At 31.4% G+C, this 24,910-nt stretch overlaps 4 protein-coding genes across 5 annotated transcripts; 2 read left to right on the top strand and 2 right to left on the bottom strand.

Annotated features, from left to right (window-relative positions):
- The first annotated feature begins 837 nt into the window (after positions 1-837).
- Positions 838-17,124, top strand: LOC106716550 (1-acyl-sn-glycerol-3-phosphate acyltransferase gamma). 2 transcript variants are annotated; one of them, XM_045678477.1, is made up of 8 exons: positions 838-1,006; positions 1,379-1,594; positions 1,771-1,943; positions 8,701-8,862; positions 9,051-9,251; positions 10,763-10,900; positions 16,408-16,627; positions 17,007-17,124. In XM_045678477.1, exons 2-8 carry the CDS (start codon positions 1,411-1,413, stop codon positions 17,081-17,083), a joined length of 1,155 nt encoding a protein of 384 aa, XP_045534433.1. In that variant the 5' UTR covers positions 838-1,006; positions 1,379-1,410; the 3' UTR covers positions 17,084-17,124. The 2 variants fall into 2 exon arrangements, with proteins under 2 accessions (XP_045534433.1, XP_045534434.1); XM_045678478.1 differs by lacking the exons at positions 838-1,006; positions 1,379-1,594; positions 1,771-1,943 and adding an exon at positions 8,357-8,378 and having other exon boundaries at positions 17,007-17,123.
- On the bottom strand, positions 11,498-13,855 carry LOC123721102. The gene is made up of 2 exons (XM_045678479.1): positions 13,285-13,855; positions 11,498-12,275 (listed from the first exon to the last, which is right to left on the bottom strand). Exons 1-2 carry the CDS (start codon positions 13,466-13,468, stop codon positions 11,539-11,541), a joined length of 921 nt encoding a protein of 306 aa, XP_045534435.1. The 5' UTR covers positions 13,469-13,855; the 3' UTR covers positions 11,498-11,538.
- A 4,593-nt stretch (positions 17,125-21,717) lies between the features above and the next one.
- Positions 21,718-23,005, bottom strand: LOC106716666 (gonadal protein gdl). Its single transcript, XM_014510231.2, has 4 exons — positions 22,780-23,005; positions 22,527-22,687; positions 22,110-22,240; positions 21,718-21,887 (listed from the first exon to the last, which is right to left on the bottom strand). The coding sequence occupies exons 1-4, from the start codon at positions 22,875-22,877 to the stop codon at positions 21,750-21,752; spliced, it is 528 nt and encodes a 175-aa protein (XP_014365717.1). The 5' UTR covers positions 22,878-23,005; the 3' UTR covers positions 21,718-21,749.
- Positions 23,006-23,317: 312 nt separating this feature from the next.
- LOC106716545 (osteopetrosis-associated transmembrane protein 1) lies at positions 23,318-24,869 on the top strand. The gene is made up of 5 exons (XM_014510071.2): positions 23,318-23,521; positions 23,601-23,929; positions 24,001-24,230; positions 24,412-24,583; positions 24,758-24,869. The coding sequence occupies exons 1-5, from the start codon at positions 23,409-23,411 to the stop codon at positions 24,808-24,810; spliced, it is 897 nt and encodes a 298-aa protein (XP_014365557.2). The 5' UTR covers positions 23,318-23,408; the 3' UTR covers positions 24,811-24,869.
- The last annotated feature ends 41 nt before the right edge of the window (positions 24,870-24,910 follow it).

The following is a 24,910-nucleotide window of genomic DNA, read 5'->3' as shown; positions in this document are numbered from 1 at the left end:
TATTTGTCAAGTTATAAGCAGAGTATATAATTTAACAGATTGCCTTATCATAGTGTACCTAGTGTACATAATGATTTTGACATTTCCTCATTATTGCCCTCTACCTTTCCTCTATTACAGTTACTTACAAAAAAAATTAGAAATATACATTTTTATTTTTACTTTTACATTTTATATATCTATACCTAATTATGATTGAACATTACTTAAATTTTTATTTTTGTCCTTGCAACTTTGCAAATCAATAGACATGTGCAATATAGAAGAATGTTTTGGTAGCAGTAGAGATCGATGTTGAAACCGAAGACTATTTCTTATATTTGTTCCAATATTGATAATTCATAACTTTAATAATGGTTTACGTTCGATGAACTTAAAATCAAATCATGGCTTTGATTTAATGATCACCTACTAAGCCTTTAGGCTTAAACCCAAATTAAGACATTATGACAATTTATATTGCAGAAATAGTCTTCATATTATTAATAACTTTACTTACTACTTACTTATGTAATCCACTATTATTATTTTTCGTGATGAATACATCTCAAAGATTTATTTCTCTATGTGTATTGTGTTTAATTCACAAAAGAATACAGATAAATATGAGGCGCATTAAAATTATGTAGAACTTTACCTGTCTTAAATAAAATATAAAACTTTTGGTTTTATTTTCCATTCGAAAAGGTTTTTAAATTTTGGATATTTTCCACATTTTATACACATACCGAAACTTAAACACATAAATCGTGTTCCTAATCCTAAAGTGTCAGTACTAGTTGGTAGTAGTAGGTAGTAAGTAACACTACACTGAAAATTATATCTATGTTGTAACCTGTAACCAATCGAGATGTTACATATATTTTGATGTAGAGTTGCATCCGGAATACAACTTATAGTATAATTAAATGTAAAATTTTTTGAAAACTTGAAATTCTAGTTCATGGAAACGTTTTTCCATTAAAAGTAGAATACTTTTAAATCTTAAATTTTAGAAGAGTTTTCTGTAAGTATAACTTGTTAACCTAATCCGGTAAAATATTTTTATAATTTAAGTTTATTTGAATCACATTTTTAAATTAGTGTTAATTTATATCGTAAATAACAGGGTTATAAGAAAGAGACTCTTCCCATTCTTCCGTATTTTTAATGAAGAAATTTGCAATAATTGCCGGTATCTACTTCTACGCTTCGGATTTATATTTACTGTTTAATTAGAATAAAATAGATTTTTAAATGAAACAATATATATTTCTTTTAGGATTTAATGAGGTGTGTTGGAAATTAACTCTCATAATTTTATCACAATGATTGTTATTTTTTTTATTATTGAAATTTCCCTGTTTAATGTATTATTATATTAGTTGGTCTGTTCCAGGTTTGGTAACAACAGATGTTAATTGAAGCAAAATGATGACCTCTTTGAATATTTTAAAGCAATCTACAGTTGTGCATTTGTGTTTTGCTATATCATATTTTACATCTGGCTTGATACTGAATTTCATTCAGGCCATATTTTATTTTGGCTTAAGGCCATTTAATAAATCCTTGTACAGAAAAATTAATTATTATCTTTCATACTCATTTTACAGTCGTAAGTACCTATTTGTATACTATGATGGTGTTTATCATTTTAACTTATGTACTACATTAATTCATGAATATTACGATTTATTGTAAAAGACACAAATATACACAAGTTTTTTTTTCTAAGAAGGTGGAAAATGTCCATAGATATCAACTTTATTTTAAAAATATATTTTGTTTCAGAATTGGTTTTCATGTCTGAATGGTGGTCAGGAACAACATTATCATTGTATGTAAAAAAAGATGAATACAACAAATACTATGGGAAAGAACATGGATATCTCATTATGAATCACAGCTATGAGATAGACTGGCTGATGGGTTGGCAGTTTTGTGATGGATTGGGAGTTTTAGGGGTAAGTGTTTTAAATTATGTATTAAATCAAAACAGAATAAATCTTACTAATATTATAAATGCGAATGTTTAGATAGATGGATGGATGTTTGTTAGAAGGTATAACCTGAGTGGCTTAACGGATCCTGATGAAATTTGGCACAGATCTAGAATATAGACAGAGTCGCGGTTCACAGCTTGTTAATAATATTAGTTTACATTGATGGATGTTTGTTAGAAGATATCTCCAGAATGGCTCAATGGATTTAAATTATATTTGGTATAGATGTAGAACATAGTCTGACAGAACACAAAGGCCACAAGTGAAGATTTTTTATTTATGCGCAAAAACTACTATTCTATGTAAATTTTAAATATGTCTACCAGTGACAAGCATATTATTACTTTTATATGCTTAAGGAAACTAGATTGCTTTGAATCTCTAAAAGACTTATAAAGATAATAACACTTATGTATAAAGTGGACAGTCATTACTTTGTAACATGATTAATTTTCACATACACATAATGTTCCAATTTAACGGTGTTGCTATTATTGATTACATACTAATTAACATTGAAATGTCCTACAATTAGTAAAGCTCTTGTAGTTTAAATTAATCTTTATAATAATTTATCCCTCCAAATATCATAGCTGTTGATAAAGAATTTGATATCCTTATCTACTTGTGTAAATTTTACATAATACAATATTGATGGCTCCTATGAATAAGGGCCAATTTGCAACTTGACAACTTTACAGGAGAGGTTCTCGAAGTTTCACTTTTACTTTAGCAAAAAAACATGTTTACACCTGTAAATGTGTACTTGTGTTTAGTACATGTTATTTACTAAACTAAGAGGTAGCTTTTAACATATCAGAGTAAAATCATCAATTTGTTACATAGGCCCTTATACATAGGACCCATTGATATATGCGGATGTCTCTGATTTATTATCTCACAGTTAAGGTTTTGCCAGCGGACATGCAGTATCTAATATATAAAATTCTCGTGTCACAGTTTTCGTTCCCGTACTCCTCCGAAACGGCTTGACCGATTCTCATGAAATTTTGTGAGCATATTCAGTAGGTCTGAGAATCGACCAACATCTATTTTTCATTTTTTTTTTTAACTGCGCGCGGACGGTGTCGCGTTCGACAGCTAGTAATAAATATTTTTCATTAGTATTCATTCAAAATAATCTTTCAGTTCAAGATTTTAAATACTTTGATTTGGTAGTAAAAGGCCATGAGAAAACTTTTGCTTTCAAATAAAATTTGTACAAAGAATAAGTATGAAACTTTGATGTTTCCAAGGCAACACAAGCTAATTATGTGTTTGTACCTTAAAGCTATTAACTAGCTAGCGTTACGGTGACTCCATCCCGATTAGACCGTTATAGCACGCGTGGCCGGATGCGCTAGTCGGAGTGTAAAGTATGAATAGGGCTGCTAACTCTTAATAAACGTAGACCCAAAAACTAACGGCAAAAAAAAAACGACGTTTAGTGACTGGACAACCTTAACCTTGACTCCTTGGCGGACGAAATCCAGCAACTTCAACCAGCACCATCCAGAGACTTTTTTATACAACACGACGACTTTTATGTAAAACCCGAAGTTGGATAAAGCAACTTGCAAACGTGAAAAGGTGGCAACCCTAATTATCACTTGTTGATTAGTCTGCACCATTTTACTATCGCTCGACTTAGGTGCAGTTATCTATAATTCATTTTTTGTTCATTATCTCTCTTGGTGACAAAACACATATTGTAATGTGCGATGTTACGATTACATTATGCTGTATATCTGATATTGACTAATGTAAAGATATAAAAATTATGAGAATAATGCAACATAGTATGAAATTATGAAACTGCTTTAAAAAAATATTTTCTAAATTTCCTTCTAAAAACAACTCTGGCTATTTTTTATTTACGTGCCAGTAACATAAAAGGTATTAAAAAAATAAATTTTTCTCATTTAGATTTTTATAGGCAAAGTTACTTGCTGTATAATTCATAGTCTAAATAAGAGTCACTGACCGTAGCAACTGCACAAATATTTAAACGTAGCCAAAGATTTTTTTTGTCAATTATCGCGTTGTTTTTATTTTAATTAAGCCAAATACTTAAACATAAAAATTGACGTAAGAATCGTGTTATATCTAAGTTAGAATAGTTCTGGTAATGTTACGTCAGGTTGTTACCAATGACGAAAATAAGCCTATTTTCTCTCGCATACATCAGCTTTCATTTAATGTCTCGTCAAAATTAGTCCAGTCGTTTCAAATATGCCCAGAGAGCCGATTCAAACGCGGATTTGTAGACTGGCAGAGTTTTACCAGTGGTAGACACCAGCAACAACAACATCTGTTGCACGAAAGGGTCGGGTAGACCGGTGACCACGACCACGCAGAAGATAGGCGTAAAGTGGAAGTGATTCCGTGTTTCGTCTGGTGAATGTGGTTCCGGAGACCTCATTTTATCCTCTTTCCCTTCTTATCCTTCTCTTATAAGGAAATGATGGGACTGATAAGTGGATGTGACGATCGAGGGGACGCATAGGAAGGAGATATTCCTGTGTCCGTCGATTAAAGGTAGATAACGCATCTGCAATTGCGGATGTCGTGCGCAACGGTCGTTCATGTGGCGGCTTGCTCGTTACCCACCTTATGTTATAAAAAAAATATTAAAAAATGGTATTGTGTTGTAAATAACGCAAATATATCATGTGCATAAAATATGAAAACTTCATACTGTACTATACGGACTGTAGATGTAAATATCACGTCCTTTGACCATACTGTGAAGTACAGTATGGTCAAAAGTTAAAGGTCGATAAATTGTATTGTACCGTAATTCTATAATAATATTTACTTGTTTCAATGTATAATACATGAACAATACAAATAACATTTATAATTTATTATAATGCCCACGTACCTACGTGGATTACTTACGTACATACGTAGAATACTAATTATAAAATAATATAGGAAGCATGATTGTAAGTCATTGATACGTTTTACCGCTAGTTTCTGAGATCAAAAATCTCCGTTTAAAAGATAAAGTTATCTCTGTTTTGTCATACATAATGACAGTGATGATGATATGTTTTATAGGGATATTTTGGTCTCAAAAACCCACGGTAAGTCAATTGAAATCATAATCTTGAAGTTTCTTATCACACTAATTAAACGAGGCATTAAATTTGACGTAAAATCATAACAAGTAGTTTTTTTGAGAGTTGATATCACAATACCACGAGTCATCCCTTCGTTTATAAAAATGGTAATTTTTGGGATTGGTTTAAGTTTATTTTAGGTGTATAAATGAGAGACACTAAGGCTGGCTTGTTGATGTTTTTTTATATCATTCAGAGTACTATAACAATATAATCACTTATTGTACTCACAAATTGATTTTACTGCTGCTCTTTAAGTGAGATAAATTTAAATACTACTGAAGATTTGATAGTGTGGAAATATTAAAGTATAACAAGGATAACTTCTATGATATTTCGTTGAGTTATTAGTTTGGTTGAATTCGATCGTTGAAGACTAGTTTTCTGGCAAGACTGAAAAAAATTTTGACATATGCGAAGCCGGGTTAGCACTTTGGTAGGAATTGGAACAATATCTGTCTAATCATCATTGTAAACATTATAGAAGTGTTGTTGACCTTGATGTCTTTACTTGTGGACCTTGTGATCCCGCGCATTGAATAAGAATAGAATACTTTGCTAAGTATTTAAAAGGTACACTTACGTAAGTTTGTGTTACGCTGACTCACTCAAACATAATAATATTGAATTTATAATCAATCTCGTAATAATAATAGGAAACATTTATTTGTCTTGAAGCATATTTACACAGATGTTTTAACTAAAATTTTGTATTAGATTCAAGGGAAGAGTAACAACATAGAGTAACATATCCATCTCAGTAAGGTAAAAATTATATTTTCTTTAAATTACAATAAAATTGTTAAATATCTGCAAAAAGGATCTACATTGTTACCATAATAAATGTAAAGTTATAGGTAGTAAGGCTCTCTAATCATGGGTTTCCGAGACCAAAATCTCCGTTTAAAACATATTGTTATAATTGTTTTTGCAATTGGTAACATATAACATATTTGATGTGATGTTGATAGTTTTTTTTATATGTAATTTATAGATTAACCGTACAATTGCTCAATACATTTTATATCAAAGAATTCACAAAGCGCGAGCACTTCATAGCCGTCGTTTTAAATAGATTTGTTTGTAGTGAAGCATGTCTATTACTGCACAGAAACGTATCAATGTACCATTCGGATGATTCTACATTTTACGCAAGATATACAATGTATAAGTCATAAATATGCTTTTTAAAGTAACATAGTTGTGGCGTCCACAGCAGTAATAACTGCTGAACGAACACCTTGCCGTTGGTGGAAGAATTTTTAACTTAAAAAATTAGGTTTACTTCTTTCCTATTCCGTTATTCATTGTTATTAAGACTCAGGTCAAAGTTTACATTTGAATATTGTTACTACAATCTTGTCAATTGTCTCAAATATTTTACTGCGACGTAAAACCATATTGCCGTCTGTTTTTCATAGAGAACGATGGATGTGTTTTTATACATGTGAAAATTTAAATTCAAAGTACGAAACGCAAATTATGAATATTTAATTTTTTTTGACTCGTTTGTTATTTAAGTTTGAATTTGAAATTTGTATATTTTAAGTTGTTCGACAATAGTTTTCTTTTTTATGTCTTAAGGTGGCAAACGAGTAAGCGATCTCCTGGTTCGCTGAAATAGCGAAGCGACCGCTGCCGCTCAACGGAGTAGGGGACGCACAGAAATGAGATATTTCACCTCACTATGCGTCTTTTCCTTCGACAACTCCCCATCCCATTCCCATCCATACCTTTATAAGAAAAGACCACACTCATCAGAGAAAACGCGGAAATACTTCCACTTCACGCCTGTCTTCGTGTAACAGATGTTGCTGGCGTCTACTACTGTTAAAAAACTTTGAGTATTCATATTGTCAGAATAGTTGATTACTGGATATTGTTACCTTTTCCGCTTCACATTTGAGTCAAGTTTGTTGTTGATTGTTGTATATATGTCTCGCGATTAAATAGTATTTTTTTTGGGCAAAGTCACGATTGCTTCTGTTTTCCATTTTGTGTTCTTAGACTACTACTTTTAGTTTGACCTGAAATTCTATATTATGTGGCACACATTTTATAAAACAATATAATAGCTAATGGAGTTAAAGATGCCAGTTATTTTGCAACAATTAAACTGTATCCTAGATCGTATACACAAATATTTATTACACTTTTCGCTGTACACGGAGATTAAGAGCGTTCCAATAGTTCTTTCGTCAGCTGCCTAACTTGAGTTCTTTCATACTAATTGTTTGCATTTCTTTTCTTTCTGATAGTAATTTTTTTAAAGTAATAAAAAATATACGGGAAGTACTTCCCCATGTTAGAATCTAAGTTGTTAAACAAGCTTCAAAATACACTTTAACTGACTATTCGTTGAACAAGCTTGAACCCGTTATTTTTACAGTTAAATCTATTTTAAAGATTTTTCTGTTGAACAAAAAAGAATATAGTCATCAGTTTAAAATGGTAATACTTCACTCCATTAATGTTTTGTGTTGCTTTTGAGCGCGACAATAATGGATCGAGTCTTTCATTGAGTTTCCGTTCAGCCAGTTGCCATCTATTGACCTAGATCGTTGACCGAAGTTGATCGAGGAGTTTTTATTTTAATTTTTATATAAAGATTTTATTATAAAAAATATGTACTAATTGCATGTATGTTTGGTTCATTTGTATTCTAATAGCTAGAAGGTAAGGCAAATAAAGCACGTTATTGTAGTGTTACGAGACTCAATTAAATACCAGAAGTAAAAGTAAATAATGCCATTAGTTTTATAATTTACGTTCCGCCGTCCAAGTAGCAAATTCACAAAATTTTTCCTTTTGGAAACGGTAATTGGTGGAGCGACGATGAATCAACGGACTTTAGTAACGAGATTTTATATGAAAAAAATCTTTTTTGAAATTTAGGAACAAACATGTTCAATACTTAAACTGCGTTCCTTCTGTTTAAATAACATGGTAACATATTGCCCTGGGACTTTTGGACTATTTAAAACTCCTAATAGACGTGTGATGACGTATGAAGACCTAAATATGATAATGAAAAACTTGCCAATGAACTTTGACTAGGAACACACAATCATAATTGCAATTACCTAATTTGGCATATTTGATACTACAAAATTATTTATTAACCACGTTATCGGTGCGTGATATTGTAAGTTTAGGTCGTTGTACCGACAATCTTGTTTATTTGATAGAGTTAATGTTTTAGTCTGGACTCTTGAAAGCAGACAATCAATATGATATATAAATATTTATTCAGATGTATTTATAATTGAAGGTTGTAATTTGTAATCATTTCAGGTTTTTAAATGGAACTAATTTTGTATACATCTTCACTGGTCACGATAAATAAAATAATTACTTCTGTCTCGCTAAATAGAACGTGTAAAAATATTTTTATAGTTCATCTTACTAATGTTATAAATCCGAATGTTTGGATGTATAGATGGATGGATGGAAATTTGGCACAGATGTAGAATATAGTCTGAAAGAACACATTATTTATTAGCTATTTACTACGTTTTTTTAATACCGTGCAGACGTAGCAGCGGGCGACAGCTAGTTTATTATAATGTAGATCATAACTATATTTGTTCCAGAACTGTAAGGCCTATGCGAAAAAAGCAATACAATATATGCCGCCTATCGGTTGGATGTGGAAATTTTCAGAGTTCGTCTTCTTGGAGAGATCCTTCGAAAAAGATAAGGAAATAATAAAGACACAAATATCAGAACTTTGCGATTACCCGGATCCAGTATGGGTGAGTGGATTAGTTACCTGTATATAAATTTGCGATAAGATGTTATTAAAAATGTCTAAAAGATAAAAATGAAAACATTAATCCTGATAGTAAAAATAGAAATAAATAACATCAATTTACTTGTATAATTTTGATCTAAGATTCTTATTTTCTTGCAATATAATTAAATTAAAAACATGTATTTTTAGCTACTAATGACTCCGGAAGGGACACGGTACACGCCAACGAAGCACGAGGCATCACTGAAGTTTGCTAAGGAAAAGAATTTGCCGTTACTCAAGCATCATCTCACTCCACGCACTAGGGGTTTCACTACCAGCTTGCAATACTTCAGAGGCAAAATTCCCGCCATTTATAATATACAGCTGGCATTTGAGAAGAACTGTAAGGTAAGTTGTAAAGGTTACGAGATTGCGTGACTATCAGTATTTAATTGGTCGCTAAGAGAGTCTCTTCTCGAGTATTGTGGAGATTCTACTATTGTAAGATTTTATATATAAATTTACACTTGGGTACTGTTTACTAATAGTTCAAATTTAAGTTATTCATATATTATTTAAATTCATATGTCTTTCATGTTACAATACAAAAAATAAACGGCCTAGAACATTGTAAAAAACTTTGTACATACTTGAATAGTTTTGTTATGAGGTATGATTTTTTTTATTTACTCGGGTCTTTTATGATTACATAACTGTAATAGCTGATCGAAGTCCACGAGACTAGAGAATTTTATTTCTGTTTTATTGTATTCCTTGTTAGAGTTAATTGCTATCAGTTTATTTTGGTTCAAGGCCTAGTTATCTTGACTGCTTTGTATGTAGCGATGTCTGATCGTTACGAAACATGTTCTATAATCAAATGCATTGTAGCAGTGATGTGTAGGTACAGCATTTGTATGTGATAACGTTGAGTTAATATGTTTGTATGTCACTTGAAACAGTTTTATACTGTGTATGAAATCTATCTTCTTCTTCTTTCAGGCTTCTTAAGGCCCACTGCTGGGCTTAAGCCTCCCCCAAAGATTTATCTATATCTATACAATTCATGAAATTGGAGTGTTTGTATGTAATATGAAAAAAAAAAAATATTTCGCTAAAATCTTATTTTAAAAATTTTTGTCTATCTATATGCACGCAAGTCCGCGTTTGTTCCGCATAGTCTCCGGATCGGATATACCGATTTTTTTTTAAATTCTGTGGTGACAAAGTCTCGAACGACCATGTTTCAAAGTTAAATTCGTTGTTATTACTATATCAAGCTTTGTTTGACTGAAGGTAGGGTCATTTTTTTGCGGGCATAGTAGGCCTGTAATTTAAATGTAATGACCAAAGGAGATCAGACGGGATTATAATTTTAACACGTTCAGTGCCGACTTTTACGTGTTCAGTTTAATACGTGAAAATCTTGTAGCATTGAATGGGTTAAATACTAGTTTCACTTACCAAATAACTGCCAAAAGACGTAATTGGTCACTGGAGCAGACACTTATGTAAATTTCTCTCACTAATTTTAGTCTAAGACTTAAGATAAATTCTTAGTGGTACAGTGGAATCTCTGTAATTCGATCCTTGTTAATTCGAAATCCTCAGTAAGGCGAAAAAAAATTCCGTACCTTTCGCTGAACCTTTAAATACTCGGTATCTCGAAATATTCAGATTTTTTACTCTAGCAAATTGTCATTTCCTTGCATGTTAATTTTAGTACATATGTATTTATACTCTATAACTTGTATTAAAAAAATCAGACTAACGTCTTTTTAGGAACTCCCCGTTAAACACTTCGTATCGTCAACTTGCTCAATCGAAAACCCAATAAGTCGAAGTTTATTGCATTTCCCTTGACATACGAGATATTGGAATTCTACTGTAGTAAGATTCAATTCAATAATAATTTCCAGCCTCCACCGACGTTGCTAAGCCTGTTATACGGCAAGCCGGTGCACGCGCATCTATATATTCAACGCATACCAGTTGAAGATGTTCCCGAAGACGAAGCCGAAGCATCAAAGTGGCTGCACGATTTGTTTGTCGTTAAGGTAACCTATAATCATCATCACTATACGTCCCCACCGAGGGGCTCGGACCCCAAGTTACGGTACGTTCACACGGAGACACGATTTGCCGAATCTTATTTTCATCGGATCTGGAAAAACCGAATGTTGTATTCACACATCACATCTTGCTTGGCCGTATCCGACGGCCTCGTATCGGGATCTCGTGTGAACTCACCATCCGGCTTTTATTAGCAAGAGCGCGCACAGTTCCTCACGTTGATTTGGAAGCGATGGACGTGAACAGTCTTGCTATACTATACTGGTATTATCGCCGTCAGCGTCGTAGAAAAAGATTGTGGTTAAACCCAATAGTACAAAGAAGATCAACAGTTGGTGCCTTTACAACTCTAATGCAGCAGTTAAGAAATGATCCACAAAAAATTTTTAACTACTTTAGAATGACTATACCTACATTTGATAATCTTTTGAAAAAAGTGGAAAAAGATTTGAAAAAGCGTGATACAAATATGAGGAAAAGCATTAGACCAGAAGAAAAATTAGCGATATGTATAAGGTAAGATTGAAATACTGTATTTTATTATAATTAAATTATTTATTAAAAATATGATTAAGATATTATAGACAATCGCTTGGTAGGTACACAGTTTGAAGTTTCCCAACTACATATTATGAAAGTCTGGTAAATCAGAAGCATTCGATTGAATACTTTGAGACTCTGGTGATGCTTGGTACTGCGATGTAAAATAGCCTTGTGATTGTGCCACATTTGGTTGATAGTTGTATGTTGATGAGTGTGCAGGAGACCATTCATTTCGGTTCTTTATATTTTGCAATAAATTTAAGACGCCTGATTGAAATTCTAATGTTTGATTATCGTTTAGCGTTGCCAATGATGGAAGTAGACTTTTAAAGAAAAACAAATTACGGTCTTCTTTCATTTCTTCTTTCTTCTTGCATTCCATTTGATAATCTATAAACTCACTCATTTTCTTATCAAACACGTTTAAATTCTGCCTCGATGGTCTGCTTTTTTTTCTTTTCGAACCACCTACTAAATTTTCATTATTACTTTCTTGTTGACTTTCATCTGTAGCATCTTGATTATTTGCGACATCTTCACCGAATAAATTGTCCAGAGCCATCGCACTGTCATGGGTAACATCTGATGTAACTGTAGCGGCTGTACTATCGTCTGCTGGGTTTGGTGTAACAATAGTTGCACTATCATGTGTGTCAGCTGGCGACACAATTTTTTTTAAGAACAACATTTGACGATGATAAACGTAGGCTCTCGGACATGTCGCAGACGATCCTGATTTTTTTGATTTCTTTTTCTCATTAATACTCCTCATCCAGCTGTCTCTAATATTAGTCCACTTCTTTACGATCGATTTAGCTGAAAAATATAATTAAATTTACTTGCAGATATATGGCTTCTGGGTGTTCATACAAGGATTTACATTACGCCTACCGAGTCGGAGTGTCTACGATCAGTAACATTATTAAGGAAGTAACGAATGCTATTTGGAACAATTTGCATGGGGAGTTTATGACATTACCCAACACAATATCTGACTGGGAATATATCGCCAATGGATTTAATACTAGAGCAAACTTTCCCCATTGCATTGGTGCAGTGGACGGTAAACATGTTAGGATAAAAAAGCCAAACAACAGTGGTTCCATGTTTATGAATTACAAAGATTTCTTTTCCATCGTATTATTAGCAGTGGTTGATTCATATTATAAATTTACATACATCTGTGTGGGCTCGTATGGAAAAGAATGCGATTCGACAATATTCAAGGAGTGTACTTTTTGGAAAAAACTAATAGATGGTGATTTGCAATTACCGGCAGCATGTCCACTGACAAACGATTCCGATTTATCGATTCCGTTTGTAGTAATAGGCGATGAAGGTTTTGGCTTGCATCAACATTTGATGAGACCTTACGGCGGAAACCATTTGGATAGAAACAAAAGAATATATAACTACAGATTAACCAGAGCTCGACGCTATGTTGAGTGCGCCTTTGGGATATTAGCTAACAAGTGGCGAATATTTCATCGTCCACTGGATGTTGATACCAGCACAGCAATATCGATTGTAAAGGCTTGCACTGTACTTCATAATTTTATAATAGATATGGAAGGTGTACAGTCGAACATAGAAACAACAAGCAATGTATCATCAGTGGTTAACGTGTTCACAGATGCAGCCAATGAACAAAATAGTACACGAGGTGGACGATGTGCTAATGTTATACGATCTGAATTCACAAATTATTTTATTTCTACAGCAGGAGCTGTGCCTTGGCAAGACGAATCAATCTAACGTTAATTTTGTAACACACTGCTAATGTACAAATACTTAACCTGTTTACTTTAAAAAATTACAAACTTACCATAATCCTGCCTGTTTTTCTCCTCCATTTCTTCAAAATCTTCATTCAAATTTATACATATTTCTCGCCAGCCAGCAGTTCTCAAGTTTTTATCCTTGTATATTTCGAGAGTTTTGTCCCATAAAACTGGCCGATTTTGGACAAGAGAAATTAAATTTTCAACGTTTATATTTTTCGTCGTCATAGCGAGCGGTCAGTCAAAGCGGGCGAAAAGAACAGGCGACTGGCAAGCGCACGTGCAGTGTGTCCCTCCCGCCCACCCCTCCTTCCCAGCTTGTGCGACGCATTCGGTTTCAAGATCCGACAAAAAACCGAATCTACCCCTGCGTGTATCGTATGAACGCATGTATTGAATGCCCTATACCACTGTATCGGATCTGCATTTTGCAGTATCGCCGGATCGGTTTGTAGTCGCAAAATCGGATGTCAACTTCAGCAAGATTCGGCTTTTTTGTCGTGTCTTGAAACCGAATGCATGTGTGAACTCCTTCATTGAAATACTTATGCCACTAAACCGAATCCTGCAAAAAACCGATTCGGTAGAGAAACACTCGACGCCGTGTGAACGTACCGTTAGGGGTGACTAGGCCATAGTCAACCACGCTGGCCAAGTGCGGGTTGGTTGATTTCACACATATCATTGAATTGCTTCTCAGATATGTGCAGGTTGCATTACGATGTTTTCCTTTACCGTAAGAACGTCGTATAAATGTAAATATCTAAATTCAAAAACACATTGGTACATGGCTGGATTCGAACCCAGGACCTGCAGATTGCAAGTCAAGTGCTTAACCCCTGGGTAAGGTAACCTATAGCATTCGATTATTGTATGACATACATAGAAATATACTATAAGACTCTGATAAATGTCCATTTAAGTTGATATATTAAAATGACGCATAAAAACAATGTGTCACTGTCGGACATAGCTTTTATACGTATTATTTTTATATTATTGAAATACGAATCCCTGTTTGACGACTATGAATGGGTTGGGTGGATGGTATGGGTGTGAAATAAAAGGCTTGCCTCTGTCTATTCCTTGGTTAGGTAGTTAATGGGTTTTTCCAACTTATGATTGGATTAAATTAATTTAAATAGGATTTATATTCTGTTGAAATGGCGTTGAAATAAGTACTCATGTAAGATATACAAATTTACAATTTATAAATACAATGCATGCAAAAATACACATTTATCAGTCATCATTCAAACCACATCGTGCAAAAGTTATGAAAATATATACTTAATATCTTAAATAAAATAAATCAAAATACGTAAATGCATACTAAGTTTTATTATCTTATTTACTGGAACAAAAACTAAGAAATAAAATTAACATTTAATAATTTTAAATAGATTCTATTGTAATGTGTGAATTTATTTTCAACGCTTTCAAATATAATAAAGGTAAAAAACAATCTTCTACAATGACCTTATCGTAATTCTTAATGCTACTTCTTACAAATATTATAAATGCGAAAATTTAGATGGATGGATGTTTGTTTGAAGGTATCTCCGGAACGGGTTAACGGATCTTGATGAAATTGATGAAATTTGACACATATGTAGACCATAATGTGAAAGAACACATAGACTAATAATGCCGTTTATTTTTTTAATTCCGCGCGGACGGAATCGCGGGCAAAAGCTAGTAATATTATAAATGCGAAAGTTTGGATTGATGGAAGGATGTTTGTTAGAATGTATGTATCTCCAAAACGGCTACACGGATCTGGATGAAATTTGTTTTAGATGTAAAATACAGTCTGGTAGAATTCGATGTCAAAGAGGTATCACTAATTTTCTCTACCTAAGTAAGTTTTATATATTATCAAGGCAGAACTAACCTCAATAACTGTGCCTGTCACCGGGTCAGATTGGTTTGTCGCACTATAATAGATATTTGATATGCATCGTATTACTAACCGGACGTTATGACACATGACTTGAAACGACGCGTTTTAATGAGCGCGTGTAATGTGAGACAGCAAACAAATAACTTGTAATAAAGATAACGAATAAAGAAATATAAAGGAACCCAGTTTGTTCCTGGTGTCACCGAAATTTAATATGTCATGATGATTTCAAATATATCACCTGTTTGTTTCTACGTCATCCATAATCACTATAACCCTTTAGACTCAGAGGCTTATAAATTTTATACTGTTTTCGAAATATATGTTTTCAATTTTATTATTGACTTGTAGCGAGACAGCTGTACCTTATGGTCACTGACCTCTATAAATGTACAGGCTATAAGCCGTAGTATTTTGAACTTATTTGATTTTCGCCATTTTCGCTGGCGCTGTTTAATGTGATTAGTAGCGGTGGTAAGGATTCGAACTAATAATAGATATAAATTTAACTGTCAAAAACATCATCACGTGCGTTAAGTGGGAACGAAGTAAAAGCTTAATTTCCAAGCAATGGCCTATCCATTTATAGAGATCAGTTTACATCTATATACCTATATATAAAAGAAAGTCGTGTTAGTTACACTATTTATAACTCAAGATAGGTCGAACTGATTTAGCTGAAAATTGATGGGGAGGTAGCTTAGAACTAGGAGACGGACATAGGAACTTTTTTTATCTCGTGTGCATTTTTTTTATTCCGCGCGGACGGAGTCGCGGGAAAAGCTAGTTTTGTATAAAAACTCAAGTACTAAAATAATTTCAACATCGTAGTTGTCATATGACCAATTTGCACATTGCTAATGTAACTCAGCTGTCAATACACGTTTTGTGTCACCTGTCCAAGGACGGTAAAAACAAGAAACATATTTATACGCTGTTTCAAATGAATACCTAACTTTATAAAATACCTCACATTTTACGTAAAATATTCGAATTTAAGATAAATTGCATGAATTGTCTTTATTCTTATTACCTTATAACGTTTGTTATATAATTATAAAATTTCACTACATTTTTTTTTCAGATTTCCTAAAAGAAAATTTCTGAAATATACCTACACAATCCGTGTATTCTAGTGTCCATTTTAATAGTGTAATTAATAACCTAAAAATTAGTGTAGGGTTAAAAAGTCGTTTATTTGGCTATATTAAAAAAAAAAACATAATATTTAGTTGTTTTCAAGTAATGTTTTTTTTATTTCCAGGATAAGATGCAGGATTCGTTCTTAAACACGGGCGACTTTTTCACGGAATCCGGGGTGGAAAGAATAGAGAGTTTCCATGTGCCACCTCGTGTGTACTCACTTATCAATACATTAGGATGGGCGATCCTCACTCTTACACCGATGCTTTACTATTTGATAGGCTTACTGTTTAGTGGGAGATTGCTTCATTTGACCATCGGAGGCGCCATACTTGCTGCATGTAAGTTTATTTTGTGATATTTTCAATATAATAGTTAGAGAAAGGCTGAAAACCTTCCTCTCGCAAATCATTTTAATTTTATAACATACTTTTAAAAGTTTTTTTTTTAGTAATTATTATGTCATTTGTCATGATAATTTTTTTTAATTTATTATAGCAATTATGACATAATATATGCAACGGAATAAATTCAGATATAACAGCTAATAGAGATGTTTGAAAGAATATTAATACATTCTGTACGGAACTTCCATAGTTAAAAGGCCAGTCTGATGATTTTACACTATGGTTCAAATTATTTTTTGTTAATTTCTTTACTTAAAATGCTATGAATTGTTCTTAGCATTTTAAATTATTAGTATATGTATTATATTTTCAGTCTATATTCTGCTTCAAAAGTCCATCGGCATCACACAAATCAGCCAAGGCTCTTCTTATGGAACTGAAAAGAAGTAACTATTAACTACTTATTAACTATTTACTTGCAATTTTCTAATTATACCATTATTTACAATTAAAAATAATTAAAACTTTGGTTTATAATAATAGTATAATTAGATTAGATTACATATTTGTTTTCGTTTTTTTTTGTGTTAAAGGTGAAAACAGTAAAATATAGATAAAATAATCCAAACGTCATAAGAATTATAATATATTTTATATGTGTAAACTAAATTGTTGCCGGTTGCAGTCTGTTTTTTTTATATAAAATTATACTTAATTATAGTTTATTTGTATGGTACAGTAAGTTTTTGTCATGCACAAAATTTATTTTATATTACATATGTATACAATATTAATAACTATTGCACAAAGTACATTAAGTTGAATACAAAAAAAAACTTATATTCATATTATTTATTACATATTATATAAATATTTAAACGAATTCATTTATTTTTCAAGTATAAAAATAAAAGATTTTGATGTCTTTTAGTTAATTTATCAGGTTTTATTTGGCTTTATTCACAAATTCAAAATCGCTAAGAATATTTCTGTAATATAACCTTGAGTTTTCACTAACGCAATGCTTGTATTAAAAGATATTGATATCTCTGTTTTATTAAAGAGATTTATAGAGATAATTATATGTTTCTGTACAGTTTTTGCGTCAGTGAAAACTTATAATAACCTTACATTTAAAAAAAATGTTTATTGCTGTCTTAATTAAAATCTTTAGTTATAACTTCAATGACTGTAATAATACAAATTATTGTAACCTTTTTTAATCTTCAGTACAATTAATTATGCATTTTATACTTTATTTTTTTTAAATATGCTATTTATATTGTTTGTAATAAACAAATAATTACTATTACCCGTTGTTTCTAAACCGTTATATGTTTTCATAAATATAGGTTTTATATTCAACATTTAAAACACGTAAATTAGTAATATTGATAAACAATTTAAATTATAAATTAACAAATTAAAAAAACCAAAAAGTACATTTATGAAGTGCTTTATAGGTGATGGTTATTATATAAACGATATTTTTTTAATTATTTATTTATATAAAAATGAAAAAAAGGAAGCACAATTTTTTATTTATAACTTTATTTATGATGTAACAAACGGTATTTTATGAATTGTAATCATTTAGTTAGTGTTCAATTTTATTGTGTGATACTAGACTAGTTTTTGTCGAGTGATTTAACAAACGTATGAACGGAGATAACATGTGTTATTTGTTATACTTTTGCAATAACTCAAGTTTTTTTGGTAATAAAAGTTGTTAAAATTGCATGTCAAAAGAAATCACCACTTCAATTGCATACTGTCGGTTTGATTTAGATTTTTTTGGAACGAAGTTCCTTATCGCGCGTTGTGAAAGGGGGCTAGACGGAAAAAATTCTTACGAAAAGTTGTCACGACACTTTTTGCTATAGTAACCATGGCAACGACGTGATAATATATAAAGAAAATTCATAGGAACTTCGTTCCATCCGGGTGTCCCTTGACACCTATCAAGTTTTTTTTTTATTTTTCATAAGTTTTTAATGATTTTGTTCAAGTTAAGCCTTAATTACGAGTCCTAGGACTTATTCTATTGCTAATTAGAGTTTTATTTATCTGTTCATGTGAAAAAAATTGTAGCATTGAATGTGTTAATTTAAAAAAAATTATAAAATTATCGGTCATTTATTTTCATAATTTGTTTTAAATCAAACATATATTTTCTTTGTCCATTTGTATCTACACTTTGTAAATGTTTTTTTAATATTAAATATGGTTAATAAATGTAACATTGTAATGGTATTTTTAAAAATCCCTTAACATACCAAAAGTAGAATGAATAGAGGTGATATTTGTACTAAACAATAATGTTTGGAAAAATGCCTCAATAAAAATTTAGGCACAACTTTTTCTTTTATTCATAGTACCAGTGACTAGTAACCTTTATCCTAGAACTCCAATGCTGTGGTCTTTGTATTAATACATATTGTCATTCTTTTTGACAAAAAAAAAATAGCCGACTTCAAAACAAAAAAAACTATCTCAAACAAAATGCGCTTAAAAGTAACTTAAAAAAAACAATTTCAAACAAAATGCACTCAAAAGTAACGTAAAAAACAATTTCAAACAAAATTCACTCAAAAGTAACATAAAAAAACAATTTCAAACAAAATGCATTCAAAAGTACCATAAAAAACAATCTCAAACAAAATACACTAAAAAGAAACAAAATAATGTCATGAAAACTTCTTTCTTTCTTTCTTCTCTCTTTCAAAAACCCTCTAAACTCTAAAGAAAGTTCTCTTCTTTCTTGTAACATGTCTATATTGTATAATTATTGTTATTTCGCAGTCGGTGTCGGCCGAAGTAAATAGATGAAATTTTATATTTGAGATGTATTAGACATACTTACGTTTATGTCCCTACTTAGGCCGAAACCGACTCCAAAATAACAATAATTATACAATATAGACATGTTACAAGAAAGAAGAGAACTTTCTTTAGAGTTTAGAGACACGCAAAATACGCGCTTGTCGTGGAGTTGCGGAAAACTGAGCCCCTACTACTAACTACTAGAGTTTAGAGAGTTTTCATGACATTATTTTGTTTCTTTTTAGTGCATTTTGTTTGAAATTGTTTTTTTATGTTACTTTTGAGTGCATTTTGTTTGAAATTGTTTTTTTTAAGTTACTTTTAAGCGCATTTTGTTTGAGATAGTTTTTTTTGTTTTGAAGTCGGCTATTTTTTTTTCTTAAAATGTTTGTTTTATTTCTCAATTTTTAGTGAATTTGAAGTTTAATTACAAATTTCCTTAATACGTATAAGGACATAAATAAGACAAATAAAGAAAAGGACTTTCCTATTTAATATGTGTGTACTTCAATTCAAAAACTAATTTAGAATACACCAGATAACCACTTATCCTTTAAACAATGAAATAATTATCAAAATCGGTATACAAATTGAAAATTAACGAACTAATACATCGTAGCGTGCCTTTAATTTAGTCCAGCCGCGCGCCGCAGTAGCATTTTTCGAATGCGCGTAGTTTTTAATAATTTAATATCTTCCAAACTATTGATCAGAATTACATAGTTTAAAGGCTAATGTAATCTGCATTTAATACTCTAGCCATCAAACATATTTATTTGGATAAGGATTCATATCGAATATAATATAATAGCGCCGTAAGCTTACGACGCTGTTTTTCGTGTGCAATTTAATCGAAGTTTGTTCATAATAACATGGTTTTTGTGAGACATCCATAGATGATAGATATATGCCACCTGAGACTTTTATTTAGCAAATTTAAGGATCTATAATTACTCGATACATCTTTTAATGTAGGTCATATAGTTTGACCTACGTAAGCCCAGAAAGCAAATTTGTGCTATTCATTGTAACGCGATGTAGCATTTTTCGTTTCCGCGTAATTTTATTCTTACGATATCTCCTAAACTATTAGACAGAATAATATAGTTTCAATTGCAAATATAATCTACATTAAATTCTCTTGATAATGAACATATTTATTTACATAAGGGTTAATACTGAACTTGAATAATAGCGTCGGAAATAGGGCATGAATTTAATTAATGTTTCTAAAGAAAAAAATGGTTATTGTGAGAAAACTATAAAAGATAGATGTATGCTATCGCGGACTTTTATTTAGCACATTTAAAGAGCTACAATTCGCCATACATCATTTTTATGTAGGTCCTATAGTTTAGCCTACGTAAGCGCTGAAAGCAAAAATGTCCCTAATTTCCGCAACAAATTTTGAAGCTATATTCAAAATCTACTAGTCTTCTAGTTATTTAAAAAAAAAAACAAAAAAATGGGACCCACCTGCAAGCACTTCCTTTCGATTAAAATAATTTTTATCAAAATCGGACCACCAGGGGCCGAGTTTCGCGGTAACACACATAAAAAAAAAAAAAAAAAAAATACAGTCGAATTGATAACCTCCTTCTTTTTGAAGTCGGCTAAAAATAGAAACAATATGTTTTTTTTTATTATCAGGTGGCAAAAGAGCAACCGACAGCCAGAATGTGCCGAAATAACCACTGCCCATTGACATCTTCATTTACAGATGCATTACCTACCTTAAATCATCAGATGAAGGGATGCATAGAAAGGGGAAAATGTTTATACCAATTCCCTTTCCCATCATTTCCTTATAAGAAAAGGTTGGGAAGAGAAAGAGGACTAAGTTTATTCCTCCGACACACTCATCTGATGAAACATGGAATCGCTTTCACTTGATGCCTGTCTTTTGTGTGGTCGTTGTTTTGCACCAGGCGATTTTTTTTGTGACTGAACAGTCACTATTTGCCTTGAAGAGGCATTTACAGCTTCACCGGGATTGAGGTGGCTGGGCGCAGATGGTGCTTATCCTAAACCTTGTTTAAGAGTAACTAGGCTCAAGGGCTTCCTCAGAAGCCTCAGCTCCGGCTGTTGTTTCATTATTATTACCAGATTGGGAGGCGAAGCACCCGGCGAGTCGGTCCATTTGTACAACAAATGTGGTCACTGGCTTCTACCACTGATAAACCCAGCTAATTTGAATTAGTCCTTTGAATTATTTTTCACTGGCAGTAACAACTTGTTTGTATTAGAACAGAGCAATGCACTTAAACCCAATTTATGTGATAATAATTTATTTTCATTGTGGAATATCCATTTTACTTAATCTTAATATAAAGTCAAGTAGATACATTTGCACTTTCACTTCAATTGGTTTGCTAGTTACAAAGAAACCAGGCACGCCTGCTTTTTCCAATGTATCTTGTTGGTCACTCACCTAGAATAGAAATATGTAAAATCATTAATACATCCTCTTTGCTCTTTTTAACAAAATTAATTACTGTATATGTCCAATACCAATACTTAGTATGAGAGATGTGTCATAATGTGTCATGACTTTAAAGGGTAAGACATAATTTGCTTTATATTTTTTATATAGTCACTGGGACATAGTAAGTCTGGTTTTATTGTTGTTTTAATCTAACTTTAGCTTTTTTACCTTTTGATCCAATTGAAGAACTAATTTCATATCGGTTTGTTTTAGTTCTTCTTTGTGCCTTCTTAATAAATTAGTTTTCTGAACTTCTTGTTGTTCAGGGACGGTATTTTTCATCATTTCTTGTATTTCCACTGTAAAAGTAAATAGATGTTTATTAAATGAATTTATTGAGCCAGTCAGATCTCCTTCAGTATATATAGAAATACATAGTATGTCTATGGAAAACAATTAACAAAATTTAGTAGCATTTGCATGAAAAGTTTGATCTGTTTAAAAGCACATGAAATATACAATTTGTACAGCTTTTAAAGTGAAGTGACAATGTATATTATGATTATATCATGGGTACGAGACATATTTTTTAATTAGAATAAACTGTTTTTATTTCTGCATTTTATAAATTAATAAAAATCTTACTTGTATGTTGGTTAATTATTTGTAACCTTTGCTGGAAAAGATGTTTTTCAGTGACATGTTGAATTTCCATTAATCCCTTTACTATTTCAAAAATTGTATCATTCAGTAGACAATTTGCTAAACCAGATAGTAATTCTATGGGTACTCTCATTTGGTATTTCCTAAAAAAGAAAGGATGTTTAGTTTTGGTCATACGATTATACCGAAAGTTTTCAATTTTTTAATTAGCAAAAAATGTTTAAATCATAGTTACGGTGGTAATTCTCGTGCCATATCTTGTAATTGTTCAAGTAAAAAATATAATTTTCTTTGTAAAGCTTCAGGAGTAGGTTCACTGACTTCCATCTCCATGAAAAGTTTTTAATTGATATTCTTATTATTTATATCACATTTATGCTAAATAACGTTTCTTTATGGCATAACAATCGAAATATAATTTTGTTGTTTTTGCAATGGTCTTCATTTGTTGTTGTTTTTATCAGTTTGACATTGACATTTTACAAGGAAATGTCAACTAGAAGTTAAAAAAATCTGGACTGGAATCATAAAATGTCGCTGTCAAGCAATTAACGCTTGATAATTATTAGATTTTAAGCATTTCAAAGTGTGGAGAAGTTACTTTGGAATTAGTGTTAAAAGTTTTTAACTTATTAAAATTGATTTTGAACTTTTGGAAAGGTATTGAAATACGAATGTGATCAAAGAGCATATGAAATACGCGTATGTCATCTGTCACTCAAAGTGACCAAAATAAGTTACTTGAAGTATTTTGTTTTAAATGCCTTAAAACATAATATTTATTAGTACTGTAATCGTTTCTATATAGTATTTAATAATATCACGTTTGCGTTGTTGACATTAATTTATGAAATACTCATTACCATGTTAAGTACATATGGGATTGTGATAAAATTCTTCGTTCTATTTTTTCTTTATCCATATAATTTAAGTGTTGACTGCGCGGAAGAAAATTACTACAAGGGATTTTCTATATTGTAAGTTTCTAATGTGAAGTACAAATTATTCAAGTGACATTTGTAGTACAAAACTTTTTCTAAAACAATTATGTTTTAGGTACAACAATGGAAACCATGAACCGTTCAATACAGTACTGAAGAAAGATATGTATTCTTATCCAAAAGAATGTTACAAAATTTTAGAATCGTTTTCACAGAGTGCATCTAATTTGACAATGTGTTCAATTTTAAATGCACGACCAGTACGATTGTGTGAAAAATGTGTTGATCATTACGTTTGTTTTCGTAATAAATATCAAGAGCTTCTTAAAACTGTTGTTAATGGCACATCCTGCAGATCTGTTTTTATGTCACATGATAGATTGAATGTGGTATTGCAATATCATGACAGCATTTCAGCTGTTTGGGAACAAGGAAATTGCAACAGTAAGTTTAGAATTCCCTTTACAAACATAAAATGAATTATTTAAATATCTAAAAAATGTTTCTATTTCCAGATTGCTTTAACTGGACTGATAATAAACCAGCAATAAAAAATGATATAAACCATTTTATAAAATTATTTAACGACACCATGAACTGTTTCTCCAACAATTATGATCCAGAAAATAATAATACAGTGTGTGAAAAATGTATGCAATTCTACCTTCAGTTAGATTCATTCTATGCTACTTTAAGCGCAGATTCTATGGGATTGGATTCTGTTTGTATGGATATTGTTGATTCTGTAAGTTATATTTGTTTCCTCTTATTAAAAAAATTGCAATAAACATTTGTAATAGAGTACAGATTACAAATCTATCACTAGTACTAGAAATATAAAAGATAAGTGAATTCAATAGGTACCTACTAGAGAAAAAAAAATGATTGATCATATAATTTGTGATAAAGAAATAATTACTTTATAGATGAATGCTACCAGAAGTATTTGGAGCAAGACTTTTAATTGTTGCAAGCTAAGAAGATCACCTGAGATTGTATTTTTAAGCAGTGCTGGAGTAATTGCCTTATTACCTTTAATATTTTACATATCGGTAAGGTACTGTGGCCCAATTAGAGATTTGCCACAAGTTTTAAAACGTAAGTATGATCATTAAAAATACATTCCATATTAAAAATCTATGGTGTGTGAGGAATGTATGTTTTTTATCACTTACAAAGTTAAAGGGTTTTTCAGAAAAGACTGTCAAATCTAAAAATCTAATACTGTACAAAATAAAACACACTTCTCAATTTGATTTCTTTATTTTTCAGAGTCAAGGATTAAACAAACAATATTAAGATCAATTAATTCTAGAGAAGATTAAATGACATAATATTTTTAAGTTATGCCAAAGATTATTATGATAAAATTGGAAATTTTAAAGGAAATGAAACTATTAAGAATAAAATTGCATTTTTATTTTT

Source organism: Papilio machaon, chromosome 6 (genome assembly GCF_912999745.1).
Source record: "Papilio machaon chromosome 6, ilPapMach1.1, whole genome shotgun sequence".
Taxonomy (NCBI): domain Eukaryota; kingdom Metazoa; phylum Arthropoda; class Insecta; order Lepidoptera; family Papilionidae; genus Papilio; species Papilio machaon.
This window is presented reverse-complemented; position numbering and strand designations above follow the sequence as displayed.